Source organism: Falco naumanni, chromosome 13 (genome assembly GCF_017639655.2).
Source record: "Falco naumanni isolate bFalNau1 chromosome 13, bFalNau1.pat, whole genome shotgun sequence".
NCBI classification, from domain to species: domain Eukaryota; kingdom Metazoa; phylum Chordata; class Aves; order Falconiformes; family Falconidae; genus Falco; species Falco naumanni.
In genome coordinates, this window is record NC_054066.1 from 257,126 (window position 1) to 277,757 (window position 20,632).

Sequence of the window (20,632 nt, forward strand, 5' to 3'; positions counted from 1 at the left end):
CTGCAGATTCGGATCTGTTGGCTGCCGCAGCCCGCAGCATGCCAGGGACTCTGCCAGCCCGGGGCCTGCCTGCTCCTACGGCTTCATTAGCAGCCTCACCGAGAGGAATTCCCGTGCTGGCTACGGGACAGGCGGGAAGCGCTTTTCTGTTGCTGCTCCAAGTCAGCTGCAAGGATGAGCCGGGGCCGAAATCAGCATTTTCTGCCACCGGCAGAGAAGCAGCACCCGGAGAGCATCTCCACTCCAGCAAACCCACAGGCGCCTGTCCCAGCACCCGCCAGCATCCTGCTCTGCCATCCCGGAGCTTTTCAGCTGATGAAAAGTGAGCTGGGAGATGGGACGGAGCAATTTTATAACCACGCGGCTCAGAGAAACCTGACAGGATTAGGAAATCCCCAGGCGTGGGGATCTGGAGGGATATCAGGTCTTCAAGCCACTCCTGCAACAAGGGGAGGAGCGGATACAGCACGTGCTGGGATGCCGTCCTCTGCTTTATCCCATGGAACGACCCCCAGACGCACCGCAGTTCCCACCGGGGATGGCCAAGCGCCTGCGGGCGCTGCCAGCGGTGGCACGGCTTTGCTGGGCAAGCCCAGGAATGGAGGATGAAGAACTAACGAGGCAAAGAGCCCTTGGAAGTGTTGATGAAGACGTTCCCGGCAAGATGCGGCACGCTGGGAGAAGGCAGGTCTGCTGCCAGGAAAACCATTTTGATCCAAAGGTGTCGGAACGTCACCCATAGGGAGCTTGGGGACAAAGAGGGACACGGCAGGACCAGGGCTGCGGTCCTAAGAGCACATCTAGCGGTGGGAATGGCAACAGGGAACGGGCTGATGCTGGCCAAAGCCACCAGGCTCTGTTGGGAGAAGGGAGCTGGCTGTGCCGGATGAAGCCACGGCGCAGGAAGGTGCTCCGCGCCGGCCAACCCACAGCCCAGAGGAGCTGAGGGAGGTGAGAGAAGCAAGCCAGAGAGATGTGAAAAGCTCAGAGGGCAGAGAGCCAGCAGTTTTCCTGAAATCCCGATGGAAATGCCCATTTTCCCAGGCAGGGAAGACTGTCACCTCCACTAGTCACAACCAAGTGGCACATTATCTCCCCGGCCTGGCCAGTGCCAAACACCGGCTCCTGCCCTCCCAGCACCAAGGGACACCCAGCTTAGCAGCACAGGATGGGAGAAGATGGGAATTTCTCCTCTAAACGGGAAACATTAGGAATAAAAAAGAAAAACTCACTTAAATTGAGTGGTCCTTCCTCATCTGCCTGCGGCCACTGGGCTTTCGGAGAGCTCTGCAGAGGGCTCAGTGAGAGCTTGGAACTCTTCTCCTCGGGGTTTTTCGGAGACGGGGACCCCGAAAGAGCAGGTGGCACCTTCTTCAGGATGGGGGATCCCGGTTGCGAGAGGTTTTTCGAGAAGCCGGGAGGGGATTTGATGGCTTTATTTACAGGACCATCCAGCGGGCGATCGCCGGCCTTGCCGAGCGCCAGGAGCGTGGGTCGAGGGGAACCGGTGGCGGCGTCTTTGGGGGAACCGGATTTTTTGCCAAGGGTGGGAGACATGGGGCTGCCGTCGGGTTTGCCTTTTTGCTTCATCAGTTCGTAAAGCAAATCGATGGGAGCCCCACTGCTCTCCGATTCAGCTACGCCAAGTTGCCGTAGGTGAGAACGGGCGTGGCTGGATAAACCTTTGCGGGTTTCGAAGCAGGCACCGCACACTTCGCACGTCGTAAGGTTCTGGGCTAAAAAGAAGAAAAATAAAAAAAAAATAAAAAAAAGAAGAGAGGAAAAAAAAAAAAAGAAAATCAGGGCACGGCTGCGGCAGGAGGCACAAGGAGCAGCACCCAGCAACGCTGTTTCTCCACCCCCCCCCCCCCCCCAGGGATTTTTCCCACCCCAACCCTAATTTTGAACATTAAGATGCTCCGTGTGCCCCTGCGCAGGCAGGAATAAAGCAGGGAAGAGCGAACAGAGCTGGGGGAGGACAAGGATCGCTGCGCTGGGGTGGAAGGAGACCAGTTTTCCTGCTTGAGAATGTTTTCCAGAGTGTTTTGGGAAGCCTTGCCCGCAACTGGTGAGCCACAGGCAGGCTCCAAGGCCCAGCTAGGGAGCGAGAGGGATCTCAAAGCGATTGTTTTCGGGAAACGTCGTGAACTAGGAGAGGAAGGACTGACTGAGGTGGTTTAAGGAGAACAGGGAGTGCACATTGGTCCCAGCGAGCTTTGGAAAGCTGCTGGCACTGGGGAAAGAAAAGCGACGTAAACCAGTGGTACCAGAGTACTACATGGCCACCATCTTAATTAAAGGATTAATTAAGCAAAACAACCTGAAAATCCTCCTGGATCAGGTTAAATAAACACCTGCCAGGCTGCCCGCTCTCTCCTCACAGCAAAAACTTAGTGCTGGGCTGTTGCAGACACCAAGAAGCCAAGCAAAATACTCACTTTTGGAGTCCTGAGGCTCTGGTTTGCTCCCGGGTGGCTCAGGAGACAGTTTGGTCCCTATCCTGGTGGGGGGTTGATCCAGCTGCCCAGCGGGAGCACTTTTTTTCGGGAGAGGGGGTGAACCCACCTCCATGGCCACCAGTTCTTCCTCTTCTGGAGCCAGGACTGCCAAGATAAAGAAAGAGTCAGAGTCTGAGCGGGGATGATGCGGCTGACAGATCCATGGCAGGAGGTAGCAAAGGTTTAAGCTGTTCCAGAAGAGCTTCAGACGGAGAATGGGGGAGAAGGGGGCTCTGCACGGGGCTGGCGGGGGCTTTCAGAGGGGGAGACCCACCCCGGTGGCAGGTGACATGCCACTGGGACAGCGGTGACCTGCCAATGGGATTTGGGGGAGCCTGGGGACAGCGGGAGGTGGGAAGGATGGTGGCATTTCCCTGCAGGAGGGGAGACGGTGACAGCTCCTTGCGAAGGGGGGAAATGGTGGCAGTGCCCTCAGAGGAGACGGTGGCAGCTCTCTGGAGGGGGGGACAACATAGATGAAGGTGGCAGCTCCCTGGGGTTGGGGGTGTGTGTGTGTGACAGGGACATAAAGGTGGCATCTCTCTTTGGTGGGATGGATGGATGGGGGCAGCTCCCTGCAGAGAGGGGGGCAGGGACATTGGCAAGTAACTGTGGGGGGGGGGGAGGGCATAAAAGTGGCATCTCCTTGCGGGGAGAGGGACAGGGACAATGGCAAGTCCCTGCGGGGGGGGGGGGGGGGGGGGAGGGCAGGGAAGGTGGCAGCTCCCTATGGGAACAGGGCCAGTGGCAGGTCCCTGCGGGGGTGGGGAGATGGGGAAGGTGGCAGCTCCCTGCAGGGGACCAGAAAGGTGGCAGCTGCCTAAGGGGAGGGGACAGGGAAAGTGGCAGCTCGCCGCGGGGGGGCCGGCCGCTGGCAGCCCCGCCCGGGCCAGGGGGCGGGTTGGGGGCTGCCTCGGGCTCCCCGGGCCCCGCTCCCAACCCCGGGGCGGTGACAGGGCGCGGCCGGGATTTGCATCCCCCTACCCCGGATCGTGTGCCCCCCCCCCGGGGGGCGGAGAGGAGGGGAAAGGCTTCCCCCCCCGCCCCCCCCCCCCCCCGCCCTTGCCCCCAGCGGTGACAGAAACCGGGCGCGGCCCGTTGCGAACGGCCAGGCCGGGCCTGGGGGCCCCGCCGAGGGGATGGCGGGGCCCCCGTGAGGAACAAAGCGAGGCCGGGGCACGGACAAAGGAGGGCGGCGGCTCGGCGACAGCGACCTCCACCGGGCCCCCCCCCTCCCTTCCCCTCCCCTCCCCCGTCAGTGCCGGGCCTGGAACCGGCGGCGGCCCCCGGCCGGGCCCGCCGCTGCGGCGGGGGAAGGGGGGGGTGGGGTGGGGGCCGCGGGTGGGCCCGGGCGCGGCGGGGCGGGGCCGGCGGAGGAAAAGGGGGCCTCACCCGGCTCGGGCGCCGCCTCGGGCTCGGGTTCGCCGTCCCCACCCCGGTCCCGGTCCCGGGGTCGCGGCGCCGCCGCCGCTTTTGTCACTTTGGGCTGCGAGGAGGTGGAGGCCGCCATCTTGGCTCCGGCACATGCGGGGCGGCCGCCAGGCCGTTAGGCCGAGCGCCGAGCCGCGCGCGCCCGCCCGCCAGGCCGAGCGGTCGAGCGCCGAGTGAGGGGGAAGGAGAAAAAGCGGGTGGGGGCGCTCCCCGGGGCGGGAGGTCGAGTGCCGAGCGATCGGCGCCCCCCGCGGAGAGACGCGCGGGAGGTGGCGGCAGGGTGGAGGGGGGAGCGCCGAGCGATCGAGCAGTGCGGTGGGGAGGGGGCTGCTCGGCCCAGGTCTGCGGGCACCGGACAAGGCCCCGGGACCAGGCCCAGCTCAGCCCCAGGACGGACGTACCCAGGCGGCCGGGGGTCCCGGGCCCCACAGGGCCTGGCTCTGCCTACTGGGCCCCGGCTGCGATATGGGGCAGGGGCCGGGCCCAGCCCCACGGCCCATGTCCCCCCATGGTCCCCTCACACCTCCAGCCCCAGGGTCTAGGCCCCCAATGGGGCCTGCTGCCCCCCAGGCCCAAGGTCTAGGTCCCTCCACGGTCCTCCTCCCCCCTCCAGCCCAGTCCCCCCGCCCCCCCCGGGGCCTGCTGCCCCCCCCAGCCCCATGTCCCATGGCCCTCCATGGTCCCCTCACACCTCTAGCCCAGCCCCACAGGCCCCCAGTGTGGCCTGCTGCCCCCCAGGCCCAGGTTCTATGTCCCCCCATGGTCCTCTCAAACCTCCAGCCCAGCCCTATAGGCCCCCCTCATGGCACCTGCTGCCCCCCAGCCCTGTGGCCCACGTCCCTCCATGGTCCTCTCAAAGCTCCAGCCCCACAGGCCCCCCTGACGCCTGCTGCCTCCCAGCCCCTCGGCCCATGTCCCTCCCTGGTCCCCCTCACAGCCCTGCCCCACAGGCACCCCATGGTGCCTGCTGCCCCCCCGGGCCCTGGCTCACCCCCCCTCCTCTACCAGGGCTCTCCCCATCCCCCATGGCTTGTGTGGGGCTGCCCCAGCCCCATACCCAGCCGACAGCACCATCCGGACACCTCCCGAGATGGAAAAGGCCACCCATGGCCTTTCTCCATCCCCGTCCCTCTGCCACAGCCCCAGCTGCCACAGGGAGCGGGTTTCTGTCCAAACCACCCCCCAAAAAAGCAACAAAAAGCAAAAAGTGAAGCAATCCTCTGCCCAGAGCGGGGACACACGGACATCAGCCGCCTCATCGGGCACTGCAACCCCTCCTCAGAGCAGGGGGTCCCCAATAATGCCGGAGCACTGACTCAACGGGACACGAGGCAACTCGGCAAAGCCTCCCTGAAAGCCCCATTCCCAAGGAAACCAAGGAGCAGCGCCGGAGCCAGCTGAGGACGCCACATTTTTGGCGAGAGCTATCCCCAAATTACAGCAGGTGTTGGGAGAGAGCAAGCCCGGCGAAGGGAGGCCCAGCCGCGCTGCCCAAGGCAAAGAGCGGGTCCTGTCGGAAAAGGGAATGATGGAAACCATGTGTAGGAACCCAAAATCCACCCAGAGTGGGGGGAAAAAAAAATCCACCTGGATTGCAAAGCAGCCGTAATGAGCGCAGACCGTTAACCTCAGTGGTGAGGAGATGACCCAATCCTGCAGGAACCGTCCCCGTCCACTCCTGGAACATCAGGGTGAAGGAACGTGGCTCTAACTGAAGGAACTTACAGATAATAAAAGTTACTTACGGAGCCTAAAATAGAAATACAGAAAGATGGAGCGTGTAATTGTTACCTTGGCCAGGTTCTGCTCAGCCCCATTCTCCTCCTCACATCCCTGGGGAAGGAAAAGCGGAGTCCCAGCATGGCCACAAGTGTTTCCTTACGGTTTCTGGGCTTAAGAGTTGAAAACTGGCGTTCAAAGCCGGCTGATTTGGTCTGTAATTCCACCAGGAAAACCCACGTGCGATGGCAAACCCGCCTGAGGCTCCCAGAGTACATCAACAAAAACAAACCAAGAAGGGGCAGCTGGGGAAAAGGAGACAGCCCGCACGAGCCGCAGCAAAAACTGAATCAGACCCACCCTGGACACTTCATTTTTTTACCACGGGGAAGCTCTGGAGGTTCAAATACCTCCTTTGGTATTGCAAGAGGGCTTAAAAACGGGTGGTAGGTGCTTAATCCATCTACCATCGGCTTCTGCGAGGTTAAAGAAGCCACGACGGGCCAAATCCTGATGTTTTTAGGGAGTTTCAAAGCCTGCAGCAGGAACCAGAGGTCTCCAGGGGCTCCGGTCTCTGTGCAGTGACGACACGGCGGGTCTTATCCTGGCCGGTTTTTGGGGGAGACGCGCTCACAGTAGCACAGTCACAAGTCCTCAAGGAGCCATGAAACACCTTCACCCCAATTCTCAACAAACCACGGGCAGAAGAGGGGAGGGAAAAGCCCCTCGTCGCAGTTGACATCCCATCACACCTGTAAAAATGCTCCGGTAGGATAACCTGCTGCTTTAACCCGGATTCAAGGGATGATCTCTGGAGCAGCCAGTGCCGCTTCCCAGCTGCAGAGCTCAGCTTTGCCCTGTGGACTGAAAGAACTCCAATTCCCCCGAATTTGAGCCAAATCTTCCTGAAAAATATCCAGCGAAGGCAACCAGGGGTATGGGAAATGCTGGGACGGGCAGAGCTGCCTGCTCGCTGGCTCACTATCGGGCTCCGTCTGGGGTGAGGATGAAAGCATCTGTCTCGGCTGGCCAGCCTACAGCATCCAGAGCGCCGTGCAAGCCGGTTCCTTGCCAAGGAGCTTTTGCCAGCTCCCTGTCACGCTTTTGAGCCATCAAATCATTTTAAACGTGGTGCTTCCCCTTGCTGGCTCGGCCGAGGAGGACGGGCTGCCGACAAACTCCGCTTCAAGTCCTTCTCCTCTTTCTCCACTGGGGTGGTAAGATAAAAAACCTCTCCTCGGGTTAAAAAAGCTAGAGAAAACGTCAGGAGGAGGAGGAGGTCATGAGGAATTGGTGTGGCAGGCACAGCTCGCCCAAATTGAACAGGGAGAGGAGAAAGACAAGGAATCGATGCTGTTCCTTTCTCTGCTGTCCTCCCGTTGGGACGTGGAGGTGGCTGCAGGACCCGTGGGTACCCCGGGTCATCCCAGCTCGGGGCTCCCCCCCCTACAACATCCCCTTCTCCAACACTTACAAACCAGGGTCTCCCCAAAACATGATGAAAGGGACAATTTCTACCCTTGGTTGCCAAGATTGAAATAGGTTACGGTGACCATCTGCCTTCCAGTGCTGCCCCCAGGGATCCTTGCTCCGCGATTCCTGTGCTGGAAGACCTGGTTGAGAGATTTCACGTCTCTGGTGGCCATAAATCGGCAGTGGTGAAAATGGGAGCTCAAATCCAGGCTAAAAACCCGACGTATGGCCTCCCTGTGGCGCTGCCTACCATTCGAAATCTTCAGAGACTGGGAGAAAAAGAGTATCAAGGGCAACAGCGGTGTTATCCCCGTGCAGGGGAAGGAGGGAAGGGGAGCAGAAGGCCAACGCGAGCTCTTCACGTTGGAACTCAAGAAAGGAATCAAAGATGGGAGAAAGTAGGTCAGGCTGCGGGTGAGCAGCGAACAAGCACAGAGGAAGGAAAATCAGAAAAAACGACACAAAAGGAGAGCGTGACCCTGAGAGCCGTAACCTCAGGAGGGTCCTCAGGGCACATTAACCCACGAGAGGGGTGGTGGCACCTCCAACCCTCTCCAAACTCAACGGGACATGGCCCTGAGCAACCTGACCTGGCTTTGGAGTTGGAGCTGGCACCTGGGGGCAGGTCCAGATCTCCGGAAGGTTTTGTTAATCCGTTCGTCCGCGATGAACACGGCCACCACAGGACGCGTAGGCGTCACTCCTCGATGGAAAGGAGAATGAAAGGCCACGTCCACAGAGCAACTTGGTTCCTTCGCGGAGGGCGACCACAAGGAAGAAAAGGTCAGGGTGGAGATCGGAGCTGCTGCTGAGCTGTGCCAAGGTCCTTCCTCTCCAGTCAAAGAGTCGAGGAAGAAATGAGGCTCAAAAAAACCCTGTAAAATCTAGTTAGAAATAATAATAAAAGTCCTCTTCCAGCCCTGGTTGTGGCTTCCCCTCCTGATCTCTGCCAGCCTCTTGCTGAGGCTGTGGTTGTCCCCATGCCAGGCACCATGGGCTCCTCCTGGCCCTGGCAGCTTGCACCCCCTGGATGAAAAGGGGGGGGCGGGGGCAGGAATCCAAGGAGTTGTAGGGCCTCTGCCTGCTCGTATCTCAGAGTGGATCACACCAGGGTTCCCCCAGGACACCCCTAAAATCAGTTTTGGAGCCCTGGACACTCAGACCCTGTCCCTTTTTCACTCATCGTCTACCGGAAGGAGCTCCCAGTTCTCCACGTGTCCCGGAGCGCAGCCCTGCAGAGGGACCTGGGGCTTTTGGCCCATAAGAAGCTCCACCGGAGGCACAGCCAGAAGGGCCACCCGTGTCCCAGCCCAGTGGAGCAAACCAGGTGAAAGATGTGGTTGTCCCACATCTTGGTGTGACCTGGCCTTGAGCCTGTGGGCAAATTTTGGGCTCCACAATCTAAGGAGGACATAACAAAATATTAGAACGTGTCCATAGCAAACTGAAAGTCGTGGTTGTCCCATGTCTTGGTGTGACCTGACCTTGAGTGTTGTGGGTGCTTTGGAGCTCCACCATTTTAAGGAGGACAGAAGAACATCAGAGAGGGCAACAGAGATGGTGGAAGGACTCGAGCAGAACCTTGGGAGGAGCGGCTGAGGACATCAGGGTCGGTCAGCCTGGGGATGAGGAGGCTGAGGAGGGACCTTATCGCTGCCTACAGCTTCCTTGTGATGGCCAACGGGGACGGAGGTGCTGATCTCCTCTCCCAGGTGCCTGGCGATAGGACGTGAGGGACCAACTTAAAGTGGCATCAAGGGAAGTTCAGACTGGCCATTGGGAAAGAGTTTTCCATGGAACAAGCTCCCCAGGGATGAGGTCATGGCTCCAAGCCTGTTGGTGTCCAAGAAGCGTTTGGAGAACGCTCTTAGATACAGGGTTTAATGTGTAGGTTGCCCCGTGTGGCATCTGGAGTTGGGCTCCACGATCCTCGTGGGTCTCTTGCAACCCAGGAGATCCTAAGAATGTTTCTTCCTTTTTATGTTCTAGAGAGGGAAAAGACATCCTAGCCAAGGCAGGACCCTGGGCATGGTAGGGGCAAGCTCAGTCCTCATGTGGGGGCTGAAGATGAGCAAGTACCAGATGAAGGAGTTACAGAATCATTCCCTGCCCTCTCCTCATCCTCCTGAAAACCCACGCCACGTCTGATGCACTCCAGAAGGAAAGACTCTGCGTGGGGGGTAGGTCAACCAGTAAATTCACGCCTGCTCCTACTCCCAGATGTGGTGAAACATCACTCTGCCTGCATGGGAGCAGATCAGGAGAAGAAATCTCACTCTAGCAGAAGACCTTGCAGTATGGGACAGTTGGGAAATTAAATCTGGGGGCGGGGGGGGGGAGAAAAAAAAGGGGGGAGAAGGGCAGGATGATGGTGGCCAGCCTGCAAAAGCAGTCCAGGCAACGGAGCGAGGTGAGGCAGGCTACGAAGAGGGGGAGCTGCGAGCCGTTTTGGAGAGGATGCAATTGCCTAACGCTTCTCAACGCCTGCCAAGAAGCGCCACGTGTTCTCCGAGGTGGCTGCCAAAACGCTGGGAGCCAGGAGATACATAAACAGCCTCGCTAATGAGCCAAGCTGGGCTCGACGGAGGCGGCTGCGGCAGCAGGGCACACCTCCAGCCATCACGGCGAGAGGGGGAAGCCACCGCTGAGCACAGGGACCTCCCCAGAGAAGCCACCAGCTCCGCTGGGGACAGCCGAAGAGCGAGCGGTCTCACAGAAAAGGGGCGAGGGGGCAAAAAAAACCCCCAAACCAAACAGTTTTCAGACTTTTAAGCTGTTCAAAACCAAACCAGAGCGAATGTTGCAACCCCTGCTGCGTCCTGGGATGGGCGAGAGCCAAGAGATCCCTCCTGCTCTCCACGGCACCGCATCTGGGACGCGTCCCACGTTAAGCGCAGAATTCCGTGGAGGGTTCAGCCATACCAGGGAGGGAATTGCAAATGATCAGTGGTCTGAAACCATGGCCAAAACCTGGAGACTGACAGATCTGGATCTACAGAAGAGCAGAAACCATTGTCTTTGCTTACCGAGATAACCAGAGATGGGTTTAGATACTGAGAAAACCAACGACCCCATCAGCTTCCTAAGGGTGAGGCCAGCACGGGTGCTGAGGACAGTGGTGGAGGCTCCGTGAGGGAACTGGTAACCTCCAAGATCCCCCCAGTATCTCAAAACATCCTGGGTTTGCCACCCACGCTCCCATCCAACCCACCAGTGCAGCCAAACCCAAGTTCTCACCACTGACCCCAACACCTACTTCCTCCCTTTGACTTTCAGTTTTGCTTAAAGAGGTTGGTTTGGTTTTTTTTTTGTTTTTAAACAAGCAGCCAAGGGTAGGATACCAGCAAACTGGCAAATGTTTAACCCACGCCCCTTTCCCAGCGCTGCTCTTTGTTCCTCCTTCGCGTCCCGCCTCTGAACAGCTCTGGGAGGTGATGCTTCACCCCACGAGGACGGAGACCCTCGGGTGTCGCGGCGATTTGCTTATGAACCCAAGGAGGAAAAGCACCACCGTGCACATCAAATCCATCTCCCAGCACCCGGAGCTGAATCCTCCGCCTTTGTTTCCCGCTGCAGCCTCGTTAGAAACCACAAACCGCAGCCAACTGCTCACCAAGGTCTCCCCCCGCCCCCCCCCCCAAAAAAAAGGGGGATTTCTCCCCGGAGTGCTCAGAGGGTTTCGGTTAAGGGTCTACCGATATTCTGAGCTCAACCGGCTCCGGAGGCATCTTGTGACGTTGGCAGAGACCTTCTGGCTGTTTCCTTCACTGGAAGCGCAGAGGAAGGAAGCAGGAAGCGGTTTGCAGAGCTGCCTGCGGATTCTGAGCCGCGACATCAGCCCAGGGCACCGACAGCATCACCGCTGCTGCAGCACGGGGCTGTCGGCACCGCGGCACGGAGACACCGCCGGGTCCGGTGCCCTGCCAGTTCCTCCCACCTTTATTGCAAACAGCTTTTATCTCGTTCATGTGGCTTAAACCCCTCTGTACGTTGTGGAATTTGGATAAAAGACAGGCAGAGGGTGCCGGGCTAAGCAGGTGCCCTAATGCCGACTCCCGGCTCCAGCCCGGGAGCCGCGGTCGAGGCTCCGGCATGGCCACGAACACCCCTGCCGAAGCAGGCAGCTCACCTGAGCTCTCACACAAGCGATTCGGAGTGACAAACGGGCACAAAAAAACCCCAGCCGAAATCCTCCCAGCGACGGGTTTGGCACTCCCCATCACCCAACCTGCTCCCCTGTTTGCTCAGCTGCGTCCTCGCAGCCGGACCCAGAGCAAGAGTTAAATAAATATTGCAACGCCACGGGTGCTGCTGCGTGCCGAAATCGGTTGCAACAGAGAGCTGCAGCGCGGAGCGCCCTGGAAGTGTCATGTGGGGCTGGAAGCAGAACGGGGAAGGGCTTGGAGTCGTCCCCATGAGCTGGGGTGGGTAACCAAAGAGACTTCAGGCTGGGATTTAAATACAGAAGGCGTCCCCAGATCCCTGTCTCCACCTGATCCATCCCCAGATTGCTGTCTCCACCTGATCCCTACCTCCACCCGACCCGTCCCCAGATCCCTACCCCCACCCGACCCGTCCCCAGATCCCTACCCCCACCTGATCCATCCCCAGATCCCTACCCCCACCTGATCCGTCCCCAGATCCCTACCCCCACCTGATCCGTCCCCAGATCCCTATCTCCACCTGACTTGTCTCTAGATCCCTACCCCCACCCGACCCGTCCCCAGATCCCTACCCCCACCTGATCCATCCCCAGATCCCTACCCCCACCTGATACGTCCCCAGATCCCTATCTCCACCTGACTTGTCTCTAGATCCCTACCCCCACCTGATCCGTCCCCAGATCCCTACCCCCACCTGATCCGTCCCCAGATCCCTACCCCCACCTGATCCGTCCCCAGATCCCTAACTCCACCTGATCCGTCCCCAGATCCCTACCCCCACCTGATCCGTCCCCAGATCCCTACCCCCACCTGATCCGTCCCCAGATCCCTACCCCCACCTGATCCGTCCCCAGATCCCTACCCCCACCTGATCCGTCCCCAGATCCCTACCCCCACCTGATCCGTCCCCAGATCCCTATCTCCACCTGATCCGTCCCTAGATCCCTACCCCCACCTGATCCGTCCCCAGATCCCTACCCCCACCTGATCCGTCCCCAGATCCCTACCCCCACCTGATCCGTCCCCAGATCCCTACCCCCACCTGATCCGTCCCCAGATCCCTACCCCCACCTGATCCGTCCCCAGATCCCTACCCCCACCTGATCCGTCCCCAGATCCCTAACTCCACCTGATCCGTCCCTAGATCCCTACCCCCACCTGATCCGTCCCTAGATCCCTACCCCCACCTGATCCGTCCCCAGATCCCCCGTCCCCAGATCCCTACCCCCACCTGATCCGTCCCCAGATCCCTACCCCCACCTGATCCGTCCCCAGATCCCTACCCCCACCTGATCCGTCCCCAGATCCCTACCCCCACCTGATCCGTCCCCAGATCCCTATCTCCACCTGACCTGTCCCTAGATCCCTATCTCCACAGGATCCCCTGTGCATGCTTTGGTTACACAACAGGTTGCCGAGCTGGGGATTGTGAAGTTTTCCAAATTTACCCATTTTCTTGGCCCCCGACGACAAAACTCATAAGCAGACGGAGCCCGCAAGGTTAAACCTGGGAGCGCAGGACACCTAAGGGGGTGTTTGAGCTCCTGCCCTTGCGCAGGTCACGCTCACCCCACGCGAGGTGGGTCACCCCACATGAGGACATCTGTCCTCAGCCTTATCTGGGTGGAAACACAACACCTAAACAGACCAAAACCGAGCTCCGATCCCACGACTTTTACCTAGAAGGACAATTTCCAACCTGATTTCACCCACCAGCATTTCAAAACGACGGGTGAGGGGCACGGCGAGGAGCAGGAGCCGTTCCCAGCCCGGGACCAACATCACATGCTGAAAAAAAAACCCTCGAGTATGTTGCCCAAACCGATAAGCGAGATCGTATTTCAAGACGTGACCCATTTTTAAGAAGTGAAAAAAAAAAACAACCAAACTTCACATCGGGGACATTCGATAGGAGATCTGCCGCATGAAGAACTGCACTCGCCTCTACTCCGCTAAGCGGTTGTTGCTGAAAGGCGGCCACATTTTCTTCACTGAGATACTTTCCACCCTTCTTCATCACAAAATACCCAAGCCCTAGTTTTTCCGAATGGCGGCGCTATCTCTAAAGGCTCGTGCCAATAAATTCTGGGCGCTGGGAGATATAAAAATTGCCAAAGAATGGCCAGAGGCAGCAGGCAGCCGGGGAAACCCTCCAAAACCACCTCACGTTGGCACTGGCTACCACCCTGGGCTGGTGGCCGTTCATCCTCCGAGGTTTGCCATACCGGGGAACAAGAATTTGGGTTTATTTGGGTTTTTTTTATTTTGCGTTTGTGATGCTCAACGCTCGTTCCAAAGAGCAGTCAGGCACGTGGAGTAGCCTGGAGAGGCGGGATGACAGGCTTTTTGATATTTCGATTAAAGCCAGCGAGCTTCTCGCTGCAGGGATGGATCTAACGTCGGATTAGGCTGAGCAGCACCTAAAGAAGCTGCTTCAAAGGCTTCAAGACGCTGCCAGAAGCAACAGGCGTCAGTAGGTTGTTGTTTTTCCTCATGCAGGAGGAAGTTTTTAAGACTTCAGAAGCACAGGACGTTGCAAAGTTTTTGGTGTGAGCTCAGTTTTGTGGTGCTTTGCAAGAGAAACCTGGAAGCTGTTTGGGATGGGCTCTGCTCTGGAATAAATAATCCTGTTTGAATAGTCTGGAGCTCCATGGATGGAGCAGGACCAGCTCAGCCCCAAATCCATTCGGGAAAGACCTTTTACACGTCCCACCATGGTCAGGAAAAACAAGGAGCTGCGGGGTAAAGACAGATCCCCAGCCCCGAGGTCGCATCCTGCCCTCTGCGTGGCTGAGCGCTGCCAGGCTGGGCTGGCACCAGCGACCACGCTCTTCTCCTTCCTTCCACCCATGTTCTGCCCCAGGGATTTACAAAGCCCCGACAGAAACCCTGTTCCTAACCACGACGCTTTTCCAACAACCAAAGCCCGAGCGCCCCAAGCGCAGCTCCATGGCAAGACGCAACCCCTCCAGCGACCGCGCCGCTCGGCTCTTTCATCCGCCGGCATCTCCATGCCCCTGCCGCCAAGCCGGCGTGGGATTCCACAGGACACACAGCGTCAACGATGGAGACTTAAATCAATGCCACGTTACGGCGATTAAACCCTTCCCTGTAAAAATCCGCCCTCCGGCAAGGCTCCGTTCCGCGAGACGCGATGGGTCCGGGGTTATGAAAATTTGGGACCACTTACCGTCTCTGTAGGACTGCAGGGACTCGTCTCCCCACGACGGGGGGAACGGGGAGAGAGGAGAGCGTGGGATGCTGCACTCGGACATGGGGGTCATGCTCTTGCGAGGCACGAAGCCGTGAGCTTCCCTCTCTCGGCTCGGGGACGAGGGCTCAGCTCCCATCGCCGCTTGCAGCATCGGATGCTCCGAGGAGTTGGCCAACAGCTCCTTGAGGATGTTGATGGGCGAGATGGTGAGCTCCCAGTTGGTGATACCAAAGTCTCTCAGGTGGGCTCTGGCGTGGCTGGAGAGACCCGCCCGCGTGTCGAAACCGGCCCCACAGAACTCGCATCGCATCAGGCTGAAAGTGCTCGGGTCGAAGTTCGCAACTGCGGAAAGAAGGACAGAGAGTCAGCGGCGCCGCTAAACCCCCTGGACCGGGCGATCCTCTGCGGCAAGGATGGGGGAAGGGGCTTATCGCACCGGGGTCAACCACATGCCACCGGCTGTGCCGTGGCCACCGCCGTTCAGGTCGGCCGCGATACCATACGTACCCAGTTCTTGGTGGGAGGGGAAAACCCCACTGATTAAAACAAGAAAATAGAAAGCATGGTGAATTGAATACATACTACCTTTTTTCTTCTTCTTTTGGAAGGAAAATTTTTGCTCAATAGCTTTCACTTCTTCCGCTGAGATGAAATGACGGACGTTGTAGCTCACCCCCACCCTGTTGAGGTGGCCCCGCACGTGGTTCGCCAGCCCAATGCCGTTGTGGAACCTGTCCGGGCAGTAGGGACATTTCCTCTCCTCGTTCTTCAACATGGGTGAGTCGGAGTCCAAGAGGTCGTCAAGCTCCAGAGAACCCTCCAGAGGAGCATCCAACAGGAGCATATCCAAGGGAAGGGGCTCTTCCATCATGAATTCCCGGGAAGGGAGCGTTGTTTTCTTCTTGAACGGCTTCCCCCGGGGCCGCTTCGTCGCCCTGGGGTGCAGGTTCACCTCCTCCAGCAAGACGATGGGGACCATCTTCCGCAACTGCTGCTGCTGCTCCTCCGAAGCGATCAAAGAGTCCGTGGCTTTCAAGGTGTCTCTGAACGTCCTCTTGAGGTCCAAGGCGGCTTGAGGGATGCTGACGGGTTTGATGCTTCTGTTCTCGCCCAAATCCATCTCTGCGCTTACGGAGATCTCCTCTTCCGTGCTCCCCGCGTCGGTGGCCAACACCCACTTGTGCCTGAGTTCTTCCAGCCCCATCGGGTGGCTCCTGAGACCGTCGCCTTCTCCTTCGAGGTGCTGAGCCGCGGCTTTTTTTTTCAGCTGCTGCAGAGCGAACTGGGAATAAGCTTTTGCGGAGGGAAAACCAGACAAGCCCAGGTTTTTGTGGGGGGCAGCGTAGGGAGCTGCTTTTCTGGCATGAAACCCCGACGCCTGGTAGTCCTTTTTAGTAGCCCCGTTGCTTTTGTCGAGTCTCGGGTGAGTCAGGGCGAAACCGTGGACGGCTTCATAATGCGATGACGGGCTTTCTCGGTGGGGTGGAGGGAAAAGCCGGTCTGCTTTGCCAAAATAATCTGTCTCCGCAAACCGGCCCGGTCTGGCTGGGCTGTAGGCATCTCTGCTGGTTCCCGGTTGATTGGGATCCTCCTCGTACACCTCCGTGTCCCAGGAAAGGTGGGAATGGGCGTATTTCATGTGCTCCTTGAGAATGTTCTCGTTGGGGGCCGGGAAGCTGCAGAGCATACAGGTGCTGAGCCCTTTGCTGCTGCCGTGAGGTGGTACCTGCATCTGCAGGGACGCGTGTTCATTTGGTTTGAAGTGTTTGTAGATGCCGTGCACGGGGCTATCCCGTATTTCTCCACTGCCCGTGCTTCCAAAGAGATTCATGTTCTTCGCCCCTTGGTCCTTCCTCTCCTTGACGTGCATCTTGGCGTGCTGGACGAAGATCTTGGAGGAGTTTGTGCCAAAGACACACTTGGGGCACTGCAGCCGGGCTTCCCGCCCTTCGTCTGGAAACTCGTTCAACTTCTGGATCTCTTCGATAATTTTTTCCCTGGACTCTTGGTGGAGCCTCTTGTGCTGCTCCAAAGAGGTGGGGTCTCCAAAGGCCCAGCCGCACTCGTTGCAGCAGAACTGACACTGCCCCCCCAGAGCATCCCTGTCTTGGTCCCTCCCTGGTCCGCGATTATGCTGAAGCATGTGATCCATCAAATGTTCTTTTTTCTTGAAGTAAATGCTGCACTCGATGCAGGTGTACACCGTCGGGTCCTCCTCTGGGGCCAGCTCCTCCTTCCCCTGCTCGTCCAACAAGACGCTGCACATGTAGGGCCTCATCTCGATGTCATAGGAGCTGCAGGGAGCCGGCTCCAGGGACATCAACGGGATCCGCTCCACCGAATCTTCAGCATTTACCGTCCAGGACTGTTTGCCGACGCTGAGGTCCGCGCCGAGCTGAAGACCTGGTTTCTGGATCGTCCACTCAGCCGTGTTGAGCGGGTTGATCTCGCCCAAGTCCGAGTCGACCATCAGCCCCTTCCTGTGGGATGAGGAGCTCTCCAGGGATTTGGACTTGCTGAGGACGGGGTTTAGCGTTTTTCTGAACACCGTGGGGGTCAGAGGAGGAGGCACTTCACGCACGGCCTGTCCCCGAAAGGGCAAGGTGGCTGCTACATCTGTCGGTTTGTTTATATCTTTGTAGTGAGGACTCGGGCTTTTGGTGGGTCTGGAAATCCAGTCAACCCTCTGGATTCCCCTCTTGCTTTTCTCTAAGTGCTCTTTGCTGAGGCCTTCGAGTTGCTTTGGTTCATTTTGAAGATATTTCTCTTCTCCACTGCCAACCGATGCCCCAGCGCAAGGGCCAGGCGTCTCTGCTGCCGCTGTGCCACCATCCAGGTCCTCAGGGTCGCTCTCCAGTTGCTCGGGATCCACCTGCACCGGATTGACGACCTGGGGCTCCACGGCGAACGACGACTCCTTCACACACCGCGCCTCCTTCGAGTCCTTCAAGCCAGAGAGTCTCTCTAAAGTGCTTTCTTCTCTCCCATCACCCGCTCTTGTCTCCAGGGTGGTGGCGTCCCATGTCACGCCGCCGCTGACGGTCATGTTGCGCAGGTCTAGGGAGCTCCTGGCATCCGTCCTGTACAAAGCCTTCTGGAACTCCAAATGCTCTTCATTCGGGGAGCTGCAAGTAAGTTTGGAGAGTTAATAATGGGATAATCAAAATATTTCCATTTATAAAAAGGGTCGCCTGGGGATGGCCCGACGCAGGCCGAGGGTTTCACGGGGACTCCTGTATCACCAAAAATATTAAAGACTCGGGACACAACCCACCCCACACCCTCCCACCCTCCCTTGGCCACGTGCAGCTGGAGCAGCTTCTACAACTTCTTCTGGGCTTGCTCCAAGCTCCTTTTGGCCACGTCTGCGTCTGTGCCCCGCAGGGGCTCTGCCACATCCCTGCCAGGACCGTCGAGTTCCCATCACACCACTGATTCCTGCCTTGGGCCACACGTCACCTTCCTCTGGCTCCACCTCACTCTCTGCTTCTCCTTCCCTTTCCCCTTAGAACTTCTTGAGATGCTTGGACATCTTATTGTCACCTTTTAACCTGGCTCAAGAGGGACATTTGCTCCTAGCGAGGACACTTATCACCATCAGGTCAAAGACCAGGCCAGTGAGCTCTTCAAAGTTTCATAAAAATAGATTTAAGTGTCAACATGGACCACACTAAAGGTCTCTGGGACCAAAGCACGGTTTTTCTCCATGACTCAATGAAAGCCCGAGTGACCCTTCTTCACTGCAGGAGTGGGGAGCCTTTCTCCCCCGTGCAGAGACCCCAAGTCATGGTGGATCAAGGTGGTCCCTTCCCCATCCTCCTCCAAACCCTCCTGAAGGGCCCCGAAGCTGGGAAGACCCCACCAAGCAGCTGAAGAACATCAGCCTCCACGGAGTGAGCTCCACGCTGGTACCGGGTGGCCCCACGCCACCCAGACTGGTGCTGTGGGTACCACCGCGGCACTGAGGACATAGGGGGTGCTGAGAGGGGCTGAGCGCACCCACGGGCAGTCCCAGCCTTGGGGGTCTGCAAGTCCTGCGCTGGGCTTGGAGGCTTTTTGAGGGAAGACGGGAGATGCTGAGGGTGCAAGAGAGGCATTCGATGTTCTCTGAGATGCCTCGAGGGGCAGGAGACACCTGGCAGGGGACCAGCAGTTGTGAGATAGGATCTAAGGAGCCTCAAGCCCTTCTGCTGCGGTGGTGGGGGGCTTGGTGGGGAAGCAGAGTGCCCCGAAGGGCACCACATCCCCACGTTCAGGCTTCTGAACCGTGGTCCAAGAGATCCAGGAGCTCTGATGTCCCTCACGGCAGCTTCACAGGGGTTTGGCAGGTGCTGGGCAGACTTGGGGCTTCCATTGAGCTGCAGAGTGAGGCGAGACCCCTCTGTGTCCCCTGTCCCTGCCCTAAGGCTGTCACCCAGCTTCTGTCCTCCTCAGCCAGCCTCGTGCCCGGCTTCTCCCTCTACGCAGCACCTGTGGCACGGAGACACAGCCCCGAGCAGGATGCAGACCACCAGATCTCCTGCTGGGATGGTTTAGCAGCCATCCCTGGGGAAGAAACCTGCCAGACCGCAGAGCCCGACAGCCAGAGAACCCTGGTGACTCGAGACCTCACGCAAGGAGCTGCTCCAGGGCCAGCAAAACACTTATCTCACAGGTCAAGTTGTGCTGCCAGGAGAACAAAGCGCCTTTGTTGGAGACAGCAGGGCTGCCAGCTCCACATGGTCCTTGCACTGCCTCTCTCTCTCCTTCTTTCTAAACCTATTTATTTCCAGCTTGTTCCTGGAAAAAGCCAAGTTTAGGGGTGAACCGACCCTCCCGACCTACCGGGCTCGCCCTCCCAGCTCCAAACCTTTCCCTGTTTTATCATTATTATTTGAATTATTATATTATCATTATGTATTTTGGAATTACTGCAGAGTGGAGGACGGGCCTGCCATTATCTGCAGCATGATATCGGGGAAATGTGATTCCCATATGCACCATAAACTCTGCAAACATTATTAAAAATAACTCACTAAGGAAACCGCTGGCCCAGGAAGGATCAGGCAAGAGCAGATACTAAAATAAACCCATTAAAACGCACTGGGCATTGGTTGCGTTGCTGAAGAGGCTAAGACAGCGCGATTCTGAGCCAGGCATGGGTCTCCAGTGCCACAAGGAGGGACAAGGACCCTTTGCCTTACATGAACCTTGGACTGGCACCCTGAAACCTGACTTTTCCAGGGTGCTCAGAGCTATCTAGGACACCCCTTGGCAGCTTCGGGACACGCAAGGCAACCAAACCAAGCATCTACAGCATCTACCATCCCAGCATCTCTCTCTTCCTGGCAGCGGGGACGACCCCAGCAGTGCCAAGGGGAACTGGGACGGCTCCGACGGGTGATTTAGGGTAGGCAGAAGCAGGACAAAATGAGATGAATTAGAGCAGCCAACACTGCTCTGCAGCGAGGGGACCGTGCTGGCTGGCCCTAGAGGGACCTGCTGACGTCCTTGGTGGTGGGACAACCCTCTTTGGGGACAGCCAGGGAGATATTTCGGGGCTTCATGTAACTGGAGCAGTGTTAGCAAGAGGAGACGGGCTGCTGGGCGCTCCCCACTCCGCAACATCCCTTGGGAACTTACCCGAGTTCGGTCCTGTGAGCTGTGGCTGGGACAGCACCAGAGAGGGCAGGATCAGGCTCATCTGCAACAGAGAGGAAAGCTCCAAGGTCAGTGCCCAAGTAAGGCTTCTTCAACATAATTTGCAATAAAGTTTTTTTTGTTGTTTTGTTTTGTTTTTTTGTGCCTGTGTGTTAAAAAAGCTTTCCCAGCAGATAAACACCCTCTGCTCCTGCTGCCCGTCCTTCCCTCCTACAGCCGGGTCCGGATTACGGGAGGATTTCCGAGCCACACTTAAGAGGGTTTAATCCCGCGTGCAACTATTTGATGTATAATCGTTCCCGCAGCTAAGCAGTTTAACGGGAAGATGCACACGCCGGTGGCCCTGCTCCCGCCACCCCGGCTCGCCGGACAGGTACCCAGCACGGAGCCGCAGCCGAGCGGCTGGACAGGGGTTGTTGTGGTCCACCCCGTGAAGAAGACCGGTTTCCCTGGCTCTACGGACGGGGCTTGTGACCCTCCCCGGCACTGGCACG

The 20,632-nt window shown here is 58.2% G+C and overlaps 1 protein-coding gene across 7 annotated transcripts in view; it reads right to left on the bottom strand.

Moving 5' to 3' along the window:
* WIZ (WIZ zinc finger) overlaps positions 1 to 20,632 on the bottom strand; it is a 53,260-nt gene that overhangs the window by 5,429 nt on the left and 27,199 nt on the right. For 5 of the 7 annotated variants that reach the window (XM_040613053.1, XM_040613054.1, XM_040613056.1 and 2 more), the window contains 5 exons: positions 20,121 to 20,181; positions 15,081 to 17,623; positions 14,475 to 14,840; positions 2,439 to 2,603; positions 1,233 to 1,736 (listed from right to left, as the gene is read on the bottom strand). In XM_040613053.1, the coding sequence (XP_040468987.1) occupies positions 1,233 to 1,736; positions 2,439 to 2,603; positions 14,475 to 14,840; positions 15,081 to 17,623; positions 20,121 to 20,181 (3,639 nt within the window). Of the gene's footprint in view, positions 1 to 1,232; positions 1,737 to 2,438; positions 2,604 to 3,890; positions 4,027 to 14,474; positions 14,841 to 15,080; positions 17,624 to 20,120; positions 20,182 to 20,632 lie in introns of those variants that run through there. The other 2 variants (XM_040613052.1, XM_040613059.1) reach the window with 2 other exon arrangements.